The following is a 13,077-nucleotide window of genomic DNA, read 5'->3' as shown; positions in this document are numbered from 1 at the left end:
AAGAAGAAGAAGAAGAAGTAGAGATGAGAAGAGTCACGGAGTCACGTGCGGTCTAAGGCCATCGTACACCGAGCGAGGCTCGATAGAAAAAAAGAAAGACCGCCGTTGAGTCTCGCGTGATTTCCCATCCGACGTTCCTCTTATTTTTTTCCTTCTTCTTCTTTTTCTTCGACTTCGAATTCGACTTCGATTTGGTTTCCTTTTTCTAGATATGTTTCGAATGAATATTTACTTAACTTTTTTTCAAGTCGTAATTCTCTATCGAAAGAAAAGAGAGGAAGAGAGAAAGAGAGAGAGAGAGAGAGAGAGAGAGAGAGAGAGAGAGAGAGAGAGAGAGAGAGAGAGAGAGAGAGAGAGATAACAATAAATGTATTTAGAACTATCAGAAACACAAAAATCAAATATATTAAATAAATGTAAAAAATTTCCTTAATATATTGATTAAAATTGTATGAATAATATAAGTAATCAAATCATATAATTTACTGATATTACTGTGTTTTATATAATCTCAATCTGTAAGATTACTGACTACTTTATTCTTTTCTTTTATAAGACTAGCTGACTTCTAGATATCAATTGGACTCGCCTAATCATTTGCCTCATATCTACAGAGTTTGCTCAGAATATCGATGCCAGTATATTTATTGCGTACAACATGTAATGAAATCACATCGTAGAACTTTAGGAACGAATTTTTGATATGCAGAAAAGAAAAAATAGATTTTATGAAAATTGGCCAGAAAATGTTTAATTTTTGAATTATAATATTTTCAAATATGATTTTAATGGAACCCGATTATGTTTGCTTTATTTGCCAAAATTAAATCCAAGGCACTAGTTATATTGTGCTCAAATATCTAACCATGACTTAAAAATTGTTTTTTATACTAAATATTTTTAACATCCGCGAATGAATTACCATATTCACAATCATAAGTAGATATATTTTGAACGCGTTCGGAACTCAACGAGACGACGAGCTGAGTGTTATATTCAAGATAGTAGGCGGATATTTCGAACATTTCATATAAGGAAATGTCAACAGAGTGTGTCATAATTCCAGCAAATGAACATAATTGAAGTACACTAATATCGTACTTGAAAGTCTTATAACTCTGAAATTAAGCATTTCCGAACTCATATTGAAAGAACCTATTTTTCTTGTCTGTATATGAGAAATTCGTTCCTGAAGTTTCGTCGCTTAATTTCGTTATACCTTGTTTGTGTAGTAATACTATAATGTAATTAGAATTGGGAAAATGCCGAAAATATCATGGCACCGACAATATCATTTGTTCGTTTTGCAGATAACTGACTAAAACTGGTTAAAACATACTATTTAAAAGTTAAAGCAATAATTAATTTATTATGAGAGAGAGAGAGAGAGAGGGAGATCGATTTTTACGGTAGTACGAATATACATATATCGACTTAATAAAAGAATATTAAGAGAAAAGATAAATTAATTAAACTCATCGAGAATTAGAAGAGGAACGTTGAAGGATCCAGAAAGTTTTCTCACTGGAATCTCTAACACAACCTTCAATCTACCAATAGCATTCCTTGCTGCCGATGATGTAATTTAACGAGCCAAAACATCTTCAATCACAAACTTTTTCTCTCTATACTCTCTTTACCCCTTAGCACACAGCTTCGCCATTCTCTTTCTTGGAGCGATAATTTGCTTTTACCAAGTTTGAAACGATAGAGAGCTAAAGAGAGAGAGAAAGAGAGACAGAGAGATAGATAGAGAGAGAGAGATAGCGCGAAATGATTGCTTAAAAGAGATTCAAAGCGAGTGGAGGGACAGATTACCGAGAAGTTTACCAATCCCATGCATTTTTCTTCCTCTTTTTTACGTCCACCCCCTCCTCTCTATCTCTCTCTTTCTCTCTCTCTTTGTATTTTAATACCACCGCAACGACACGCGGACACTGATAATCTTGGAAGGGGCTTTTTTAAATTGGCTCCTTTGACGCGATACGCCGCGCGATGAGTTTTATATCGGAATAATTTTCGAGCGGCCTCCCTGAGCTTCGTTCTCTCTCTCTCTCTCTCTCTCTCTCTCTCTCTCTCTCTCTCTCTTTCTATCTATCTATCTCTATCTCTCTTTCAGCAGTTTTTATCACGGAAGCGAGCAGAAATTGTGCCAAAGATTCTTTAAACGTATCGACGGTTAGTCGAAATGATCGATCTCGTTGATGAGTTTTAGTTAAAAGAGAGAGAGAGAGAGAGAGAAAGGAAGAGAATAGCTTCCAACTTCAATAATTTCACGCCATATCGATTTACTTTTACAATTGATCGATACTCTACGATCAGTTCGTCGATTAGTTGTTACCGTTTTTGTTATTACAGTCGTTTCTATTTTATTTATTCTATTTACTTATCTTTTATTTCAATGATTATTCTAAAATCGTTAGCAAAGTATTAATGATCCTATATAATCTAATTTTTATTGACATCTAGAAAAAAATTTCATCATATAAAAATTATAATATATTACTTATACTATGTAGTATATTTATATTATACTCTTTTTCTGCTCTCCCCTCTCTCTCTCTCTCTCTCTCTCTCTCTCTCTGCCTCTTTAAATTGTTCTATAATACATTACAATCATACTATTTTATAAAAATCAAATTATATTTTAGTATAATTATATCATATATACTAACAATAAGTATTATTTATACTCAAAAGATACGAAAAACTTCGGATACGAAGCAACAATTAATTTTGTGACGGTACAATGAAATAATAGTTAACACATTGTTAACGGTATACTATGAAATGAATCTTATTTCAATTTCCGGACATTTTTATGAAACATATCAAATATACATGCACGTGTTTAAAAAAGGATGAAAATATTTTATTAAGTATTAATTCTTTATTAAAAATTGATGAGTAGAATTAATGATTATATTATTAACATTAAATGTGAATTGCTGTATATAAGTATCTTTCATTTCCAACATTTAAAAGATATCACGTTTCTCTCGTCAACAATTTGTTAACAAATACATTTATACAAGTGTATGAATTTAAAGTTACATAACGTTAGAAAAGGTTAGTAAAAGAAAAAGAAAAGAAAAATATTCTGCAAAATCGTCGAAAATGTTTGTTGTTGTCAGTTCGAACGAAACTTCAAAGTTAAAACGATATCGATCGTTACGCTCGAGTCGATGATAAAGCCACTCGGCTCGCCAATTAAGTCCTTGGGGTGTCATTAAACAAATGCCGGACTCGTTAATGCTGTGAAATGCTGGAGGAAGTACGCGGCTGGCATAGTTTAAAACGAGGAAACGGACGTGAAAAACGACAATTACCAGTGTGCTGCATGGTGAGCGCCGTTATCGCGTCAGGAAACCGACTGGACTGGGACAATAACGAAATTGTTACATAAAATTCATCCTACCGTACGACGCTTGTCAGACCACTCGGTACTCTAATGGTGTTATATGAAAATTTCGTCCATGTTTTTATTCTTCTCCCTTTCTTCTTTTGTTTTCATCATCAATTTTCTTCCTCGTCCTGAATTTGATTCGTATTACGAAATCGAATCTTAGAATCGAATCTCTTTGAAAGTATGATTCTTTTGAAATTATCTCGACGTATATATATATATATATATATATATATATATCCATATACGTATATATTAAAAACTATCATAAAATGAATATTATTTAATGCTGTATTTACGAGCACTGATTGTATATCTACTTTTATTGAAATTAAAAATGTAGTTTCTTTTTTTTCATTATAACATTATTTCATATCATTACATCAGTCAAAGTCAACATAAATTGCTAGAAAATAATATTTATGATTCCTCTAACTTCAACCATGAAATTTGAAATACGTCAAATTGACCGGATCAGCAAATTTAACGTTAAATGATAAATATTACGATGTATACACGTTGTTATTATTTATATAATTAATTCTAATTATTCGATTGATCTGTTCTAACTACGGATTTATTAAAACAAAAAAAGAAAAATAAATAAACAAGAAGAAAAAGAAGAAAAATAATATTCGGAAAAGAATAATGCAAAAGATAATCGATGTCAAGGTTTTCGTTATCGAACATCTCATTGGTTCAAAGTTTAAGAGCATGCATGTACTTGCTTTATACATATTTACACAAAGAAAGAGACTTACGGTAAGTACGCGAGTCCGTCTAATCGGCATCACGTGATTATCAAGTACGGCCTTTGCTTCGCACAATCACGAGAAGTCAAACGCGGTAGTAGACATTAGCATAATGATCATGGATAAGGGAAGCATACGATGTGTCCTGCAATCATAATTCTCTCTCTCTCTCTTTCTCTCTCTCCCTCTCTCTCCCCCTCTCTCTCTCCCTCTCTCTCTCTCTTTCTCTCTCTCTCTCTCTCTCTCTCTCTCTCTCTCTCTCTCTCTCTATCTCTATCTTACTACTTTTTCCAGGAGGAGAAAGATCAGAATCGACTCCGCGTGCGAGCTTCGCAGTGAAGAAACGAAAGTGCCGTTCTATGAAGAGAAAATAAAGAAAAAAAGGAAAAAATAAAAATTACAAAAAAAAGTTAGACGGAAAATAAACATACATATATACATACATACATAGATACTACACACGTTAAACGTACGGAAGCGAAATTGTCCGTATGTTCTTTCGAGAACCTGGAAGATGGTAAAATAAAATAATCGTCAGCTATTATCCATTACACATACAAATATACACAGATACCTATTCGAAGAGAATCGCGTATTCCTCGTTCGCACATACAAAATAATTATACATACATACACACGCGCGGGCGAACACATACGGGCGCGCGCGCTTAGCTTTTGTGAGAACCCATGCAATTACCGAGCTAGCTAACATTCTACTGCCTTGCATCGTGTCTGCTACCTTCTTCATAACGAATTAATTTAGATGTCTTAATTGCGATCGGTTAATTGTTCTGGAACGCGATGCACTCGTATTAGACACATGCACGAGTTAATGCCGTGCAGAGGAACGAAGTTTTAGAGGTGTTGGTATATAGCACAGCTACTTCCGAAGACACCCGGAATCTTTAAAATCGGATTACATTGCTTTCACCGAGTTCCACGCTCCCGCGACCAACGATCGTTCATTAAATTGTCCTATTTCGTGAAATACCGTCGTACACGTCGAATTATATCGCGATCAAAAAATATCCTTAATAATATTTCAAGATTTTTAACGAATCGCATCCATGAATATTTCTTTTTCATTTTTGAATTTGCCTGACAAATTTTTAAATCAAAATCCCGGCGCAAAGCATAAGATTATAAAATTGTAATATCAGAAAAAAAGAAGGAAGAGTTATATCACGAATAATGATATTTCAAGATTTTTAATAATTCACTTCGATGAAATTTTTTGTTATTTTCGAACTATTCTTTACTATATATATAACTAATAAAATTAGGTATAAAAAAAGGTATAACTAATAAAATTTTGAATTCGAATTTCCGATAAAATTATAGAATCGTATTATATAACTCATGAAATAAAAAAAAAAAGATAAAAAAAATTATACCATGATTAGAAAATATGCTTAATGGTAGAAATTAAAGGATTTTTAATAATTCACTTCGTTTTTTGTTATTTTCGAACTATTCTTTCCTGACATAACTGATAAAATTTTGAATTCGAATTTCCGATAAAATTATAGAATCGTATTATATAACTCACGAAATAAAAAAAAAGATAAAAAAAATTATACCATAATTAGAAAATATGCTTAATGGTAGACATTAAAGGATTTTTAATAATTCACTTCGTTTTTTGTTATTTTCGAACTATTCTTTCCTGGCATAACTGATAAAATTTTGAATTCGAATTTCCGATAAAATTATAGAATCGTATTATATAACTCACGAAATAAAAAAAAAAGATAAAAAAAATTATACCATAATTAGAAAATATGCTTAATGGTAGACATTAAAGGATTTTTAATGATTCGCTTCGATAATTTTCTTTTTCATTTTTAAATTATTCGCTTACTCATTTGCTCGACAAATTTCGTATTCTAACTTCCGGTGTGAAGTAAATGACTATAAAATTGTAGAATTGTGTTGTATGAATCACGAAAAGAAAAAAGAATGAGAAAAAGTAAAAAATATCCTTAATGATATTTAGCCCTTTACAACTCAATTTTTTCTCATTTCTACAGAGATATTATAGAATCTAAAAATGATAGTATTATTAATACTAGAAGTATTAAACTGTATCCACTAAATATAATATATATTCAAAAAATATGAATAACTTCGGATATGAATTAACAATAATATGAAATTGTATTAATAATATGAAATAAAACTTAAATAAATACAGAAATAGAAACGTTTGACTCATGTAAAATTACATGAGATTATAAAGGGTTAAAGATTCTTACGAATTAACTTCGATGATATTACTAATAGAAGAAGCAACGATTTTTACATAAGGAAATTTTTCCAATAGAAATTTTTCAAATATACGTATTCGATTAATTTTGCGAATTAGTATATTTTTCATTTTTTAAATTAATCACTTTCTCGCTTCCTCGATGAATTTCGAATTCAAACTTTTTGCAAGAAGCAAAGGAGTATACAATTATAAGATTGCTTTGTATAATTCACGAAGAAGAAAAGAAATAGAAGTAGAAACAAAGTATAAATCTATCAAGGAAACGATAACGTTAAATGCGTACATGGAGGCGATTACGAACGGCACATTATTCTCGCTTTTCTCCTGGGAAAGTTAACGCATCGAGCGTGTTAATTATAATGAGCGTTAAGTAACCGCTCGCGCACTCACCTCGTTGTTATATGGCCATTCGCCATTATCGTTTGTATCCGTAGCATTCGCGTTGGTGTCGGCAGCGCAAGAAAATCGTGCGCAACACAGTCCAGTCCAAACCCTGCGTCGCATCGGTGAAAGCAGTTTACAGGCTTGTTACTTATCGCGATGAACCGCGTTAACGGGCTAATGCACGAGAAATCATATATTTTGTTTAACCCAGCTCTCAAGTCTCTACGTGGATTTTCATTACTTGACTAAATCTATGCACGCGCGAAATTTAAACCTGGAAAACTTGGAAAACTTCGTCAAAAGAAAAGGATACATATATATATATTTTTTCTTTGTTTTTTTTTTTCTTTATTTTCTATTAAGATTTCAATTGAAAAAGAAAGAAATCACAATTTTCTTGTTCAAAACGTCGATTTTTATAAGAATTCGAATACGTCCTTGATGTCGTTCGATGAGATTAGTTTGAGATTAATACATCGCCAAGGACGTTCAATATTGGAACAAAGGAGTTTTGTCCCTCGCAAATTTTATGCTCCCTACGTCGTTCTCCGTCATAACGTAAAAAAAAAAAACGTATGTAACGTTGAAATGTCCACGTTGTAATGTGACGTATAAACGCGAAAATAACGAGGTCCGAGGAAGAGTGAGAGAAGTAAAAGAGTAAACGTGAAGGGTGTGATAGGTCTATGGCTTCTTCACACGCGAGGTCAATAAAACGGTTTTCATGCTACTCTTTACTTTTACGAAAGCCGTCGATCAGCTGGATTTTTAATACGTATCCACGATGGATTTCAATCGATCGAGTATAGAATAATAGGAATTAAAAAGAATCGCAAGTTTTTTGTAGAAGTATCATTGGAATTTTCTCGAGACTTGCGATTCATCATACGTGCGCACGCTTATGCTTATACATATCGAGAGAGGGAGAGTGAGGGGGAGGGGAAGAGCGAGAGAGAAAAGAAGAGACCTCAGGAATCTTTCGACCTCAATTTTCGAGGCTTACGGCGCAGCCGACGCGGCGGATCGATGCCGATTCGAGGCGTGAAATCCAAAGGCAACGAGCGAGATATTCACGGTAATGACTCGTAATAAGCGCCGGAGCGCGGCGGCCAATGTAAACGATCGAAAAAGTCGTTAACTGGTCGGAAATCGGTAATCACCTGGAATAATCGACTCCTCTTGTAAGTGCTTACGTTTTTATACGTCGCGGTGTTAGAAAGAAATCGAGGCCGGTCGTGCATACCCCGTGAAGGTGGATATGTGTTAAAAAAAAAAAATTAAAAAAAAAAAATAAAAGGGGGAAAAAAAATACAAAAAAAGAAAGAAGAAACAGAAAAAAGAAATAAGAGATGACGAACGAAGGAAATTAGAAAGGAAGAGATAGATAGATAGGGAGATCATTTTTATTTCGCCGTATTTTAACATGTTGAATGCCGAGCTATTTTCACATTAAGAACGTGTAGGCCATGAACACCTAACGTCATTGCACTTATTGTAAATGCTTATAAAACACGAATTATGATATTTATGAAACCAAAAAAATAATTAGTATATAGAGCAAGGTGTAATATATAATACGTGCTATAAACATAAAATTATAAAATTATTTAAAATTAATTGAAAAATATTTCCCTTTTTATTCATTAGCGATTATCCGATGGATTTCTTAAGGGTAAATATTCCATATAGTAATTAATGACCCTTGAAAGTCCAACGGATTACCAAGGATATGCATGTCAAGTGTTCCAACATGATAATTTATCGTTATTCTATATTTTGAAATCAGTATCATTCATCGATAATTTTTTTACTCATTTCATTTGTTATTTATATCGTGTTTGAGAAGGTTATACAATTGTAAAAGCCGTATAGCAATAAGAAAAAATAAATGTAATTAAAAAGACATAATTGATAACTTCAAAATAATAAACAGTACACTGGTCCCTTGTATAAACTGATACTCTATGAAAATCGTATTATTATACATAATAATTATGATCATTTTACATAAAATAATCAAAACTGTCCGTATTGGAGAATCTGGCGTATATCACTGGTGGCCCACACGATATTAAACGTATTAATCGGACATAAGCTGCGAATATTTCACGAATAATGAGGAGTATTTTCTCTCTTTTATTCTTTCAAAATAATCCACGATTGCTCCTCGAACAACGAATACGGAGATTTGAACGAGCCAACGGGATATCCTAATCGTACGGTTCATTATGCTCTCTTCCTTACCCTTCCACCCCCATCTCTCTCGCTCTTTCGAACGTGCACGCGCGCACGAAGCTTCGAACACGCGATGACTATGACCGATGCCGAGAGCCACGACGAATCGCGATGCGCATTACGAATAAATATCGCACTCTTCGCTTCTCTAATGCCTCCGTGCCGCGCAGATGACCACTTGGGTGGGTTTCGAAAATGCATCGACGACGACGACGACGACGACGACGACGATGACGACGACGACGACGACGACGACGACGACGACGACGACGACGACGACGACGACGACGACGACGACGACGACGACGACGACGACGACGACGACGACGACGACGACGACGACGACGACGACGACGACGACGACGACGACGACGACGACGACGACGACGACGACGACGACGACGACGACGACGACGACGACGACGACGACGACGACGACGACGACGACGACGACGATGATGATGACGACGGAGACGATGTCGACGAAGAAAAAGAAAAAGAAGAAAACGAAAATGAAAACGAAGAAAAGAACGTCGTAGTACGATTAATTTGATTTTCGATTCTTTTTTCTCTTTTTTCCCTTTCCTCTCCTTTTACGAATATTCCTACGAATCACGCGGAAATATCGCGAGATAAATAAATAAATGGATTTTCGTAACCTTTCTCCTGAGAGACGATCGATCACTGCTTACAACTAACGGCTGCAAATTTTTCTCAAAGACACTTTACGCAACAGTACAGAAAGCTTCGGTATGAAAGACGAGAGAGAAAGAAAGAGATAGATAGAGAGAGAAAGAGAGAGAGAGAGACAGGTAGAGAGAGGGGGGGAGAGAGAGAGAGAGAGAGAGAGAGAGAGAGAGAGAGAGAAGGAGAAGAAGAATGAGAAATGTAAGGAACATTGAGAGATTTCGTTCCAACAATGGAACGATCCAGAGACGATAATGACCGCTAATTTGATGCGCGCGAATAAGAAGGAAAGTTCGAAGGATGGGCGAATAATAATCGTCGCAACGAAAATCGTGCCATGAACGCGACGTGCCATCTCGAGAGCACGATTCCACGGCTCTCCTCATCTATCTTCCAACGCGTTGGTAGCGAAAAAAGAAGGCATAATTAAATTAAATTAAGCTCCCTCCTCTCTCGCTCTTCTCCTTATCCTCATACTCCTTCTCTACCTCCTACTCCTACTCTATTCTTCTTCTTACTCTGTTTCTTCGCTCTTCTCACCTTCGGCCCTTTCCTCTTCGTCTTCTTTCTCCTTCTTTCTCTCCTACCGGCGGCGATAGTCCGCACCCGATGCCGCCTTTATTTGCAAGCAATTTGCGCCCCTGGATCGCCCTGCAAAAAATCTCAAAATAATGCCCGAGTATTAATCATATTCCCCTCTCATACCGGCGTTCCCTCTTCTTCGTCTTAGTCCTCTTCTTCTTCTTCTTCCGCCATCTTTTCGTAACTCGACGATCCTCTCTCTTGAGTCTGCCTCCTCTCTCTTGTAACTGTATGTACCGTGTCCTCCTCCTCCTCCTCCTCTTCCTCCTCTTCTTCTTTCTCTTTCTCCTTTCCCCCTTTTCCTTCCTATTCTCAGAACGTCCATTCTTCCATACCGCGTACTTTCGTCCTATGATTATACGTTATTCTACTCTACGTGCTAGACTGAAAGTACTAGAGTCTCTTAAAGTTATAATCATATTGCGAGGAGGGTACACGTTGATAGATTCTATTTTTGTAATTAATGCCTCGGGGAGCGATTCATTTACAATGTTACAGGCTGCTTCTCACAGCTTTTGATACATCGTCCAAATGAATTTCCTCTTAATGCGAAAACCGTCGGAAGAGTCTTATGACTTACATTACGTTAACACGATATATCATATAAAATAATATTCACGGTTCAAATATTTAAATAGTATTTAACATTTGTTGGAAATAATATGATAAATAAGAAATAATAATAAATAATAAAAAGATAATATTATACAAGATTCAAGTTTTCTTCGGTTTTTTGAGAGCTGGAAGACCGCTGTCGTATTCGGACACGTTCAACATCCTTACTTTCTTCAGAGCTCCCGTCTTATGATGGACGCCATCTTGTTTCTCTTGTATCTTCCGATCAGGTCTGAAAACAATCACGGATAACGGCCCTTAATCGTCATATTACGGCTAACCCACAATTTTCGGTAATTCGATGTAAAAGACATGTGGCGAGGACAGCGTGAGGTAATCGAAAATTGATAAAAAAAAAAAAAGAAAAGAAAGAAGTGGGATTCACTTTAAAAAGCAAGGATTAACTTCTTCCTTTTTGTTCACAAGTTGGAGACAGTGGTCTAACAAAAAAAAATATAAAAGAGAGAAAGAAAGAAAAAGAGAGAGAGGAAGGTTCTCCTTTCAACTGCCGTGCCGAATTTCGCGTTCGCCACCATTTCTTTCTAAACTCGACGTACCGTGACCGTGAATTCTTAAATATTTCAAAGAAAAGTAGTAGATGTATATAGAAAAGATCATCGCCCATCTTGTCAGACAATGAATCTAAAACCAAACATAAAACCGATACGAAAGTGAAACAGAACCCGTCCTCTATTAGGATTGATCGTGTCATGAAGGAGACGGTCTATTTAAACCCGACGACGAAGAGGACTCACGAATACGGACGTGAAAGCATACGAATAAGAACGCATACTATATACGATATTGTCGCTTCTATAGTTAGGGAGAGGTGCGCGCGAGCGCAGAAACGAGCGTAATCGTAGCCACAGAGGCGTATACCGTGGGGTCTCTCGATTCATTGGACCGTCGGCTTGGTGCCCGCCTTTCACCCATTAAAACTGACTTGGCTCTCTCTCTCTCTCTCTCTCTCTCTCTCTCTCTCTCCGTCACTCTCTTTCTTTCTCTCTCTTTCTAGCTGGCCGGAGGGTACTTGCTGCGTACCAAAAGCACGCCCATTGAAAATACATTAAACATGTTAATGCGAATATCCTTCACGAAAAAGACTAGCGATTCATGTATCGTTTGAGAAAGATATAGATAAGGAGAGTGTGAGAGAGAAAGACAAAGAGAGAGAGAGAGAGAGAGAGAGAGAGAGAGAGAGAGAGAGAGAGAGAGAGAGAGAGAGAGAGAAGGAAAGAAGGAGAAATAGGGAATTTAGATCACGAGTCGTTAAGTGGTGGATGAAAGAGTTCCGTAGAGGTGGAAAGGCGGATTCCGTGGTTTCCGTAAATGGCAGAAGCACGGCCGACCGGAAGCGGTGGTCGCATCAGTCTGTTTAATAGCCGTATTGTATAATTATGAACAATAGAGCGACAGATAGAGAGGGAATGAAAGAGAAACAAGGATATGAGGATAGAGAAGCTTGGAGGAGAAGGGCAAAAGCCGGCCGAACGTTATACCAAACGCATACAGTTGTGGAAAAGAGAGAGAGAGAGAGAAAGAGAGAGAGAGAGAGAGAGAGAGAGAGAGAGAGAGAGAAATAGAGTGTGGAGATTCGAGAATAACGGAGATATCGCGGGGGAGAGACGAAATAGCGAGGACAAGCACGATGAGAGGCGTATGGCTTATGGCCTGGCAGCCACCGTAGAACACGTCCGTCCGTTCTCTGTATATGACGGATGACAGAACGCGACAGTTTTGACGTGAGCAACCTCTCTCTAGGAGCCACGGACCGTCGTCCGCGTTATGCGTACGCGTTCTACGTGTCGCACACGCCGACATATTTGCTCTCTATCTCTCTCTATTACTCACTCACACTACGTACATCGCGGTTAGCGCGCTAAGCCACGCGTGAATCCGTCATTAATACCATTGCTATCGTCTCCACACGCCGTAGGATGTTACTCGCAATTGTTCGCGATGAAATGCTAACGGTTATGACCAGCAAAGAACAAATCTAATTACAAACTCAACATGCACTCCCTCATCGACGGCTGCGTTGCTTAATTAAAAAATTAACCAAGTGTATCATTCCAAGGAACAAAAAAAAAATTAATTCAATCTATTCATACACTTACCGATCGATCGTAAGCCTGTTGTTGTGCTTG

The 13,077-nt window shown here is 36.5% G+C and overlaps 1 protein-coding gene across 2 annotated transcripts in view; it reads right to left on the bottom strand.

The window, feature by feature from the left end:
* Positions 1-7,225: 7,225 nt before the first annotated feature.
* Positions 7,226-13,077, bottom strand: part of LOC118439712 (ATP-dependent DNA helicase DDX31) — a 16,111-nt gene continuing 10,259 nt past the window's right edge. Inside the window, exons 8-10 of one of the 2 annotated variants that reach the window (XM_035861686.2) lie at positions 13,048-13,077; positions 11,025-11,162; positions 7,226-10,664 (exon numbers count right to left, since the gene is read on the bottom strand). The exon at positions 13,048-13,077 is cut by the window's right edge and continues 172 nt beyond it. In XM_035861686.2, the coding sequence (XP_035717579.2) occupies positions 11,030-11,162; positions 13,048-13,077 (163 nt within the window). In that variant the 3' untranslated portion in view covers positions 7,226-10,664; positions 11,025-11,029. Of the gene's footprint in view, positions 10,665-10,757; positions 11,163-13,047 lie in introns of those variants that run through there. The other variant, XM_035861685.2, reaches the window with a different exon arrangement.

This window comes from Vespa mandarinia, chromosome 2, assembly GCF_050613455.1.
Source record: "Vespa mandarinia isolate Hongniang chromosome 2, ASM5061345v1, whole genome shotgun sequence".
NCBI lineage: Eukaryota > Metazoa > Arthropoda > Insecta > Hymenoptera > Vespidae > Vespa > Vespa mandarinia.
This window is presented reverse-complemented; position numbering and strand designations above follow the sequence as displayed.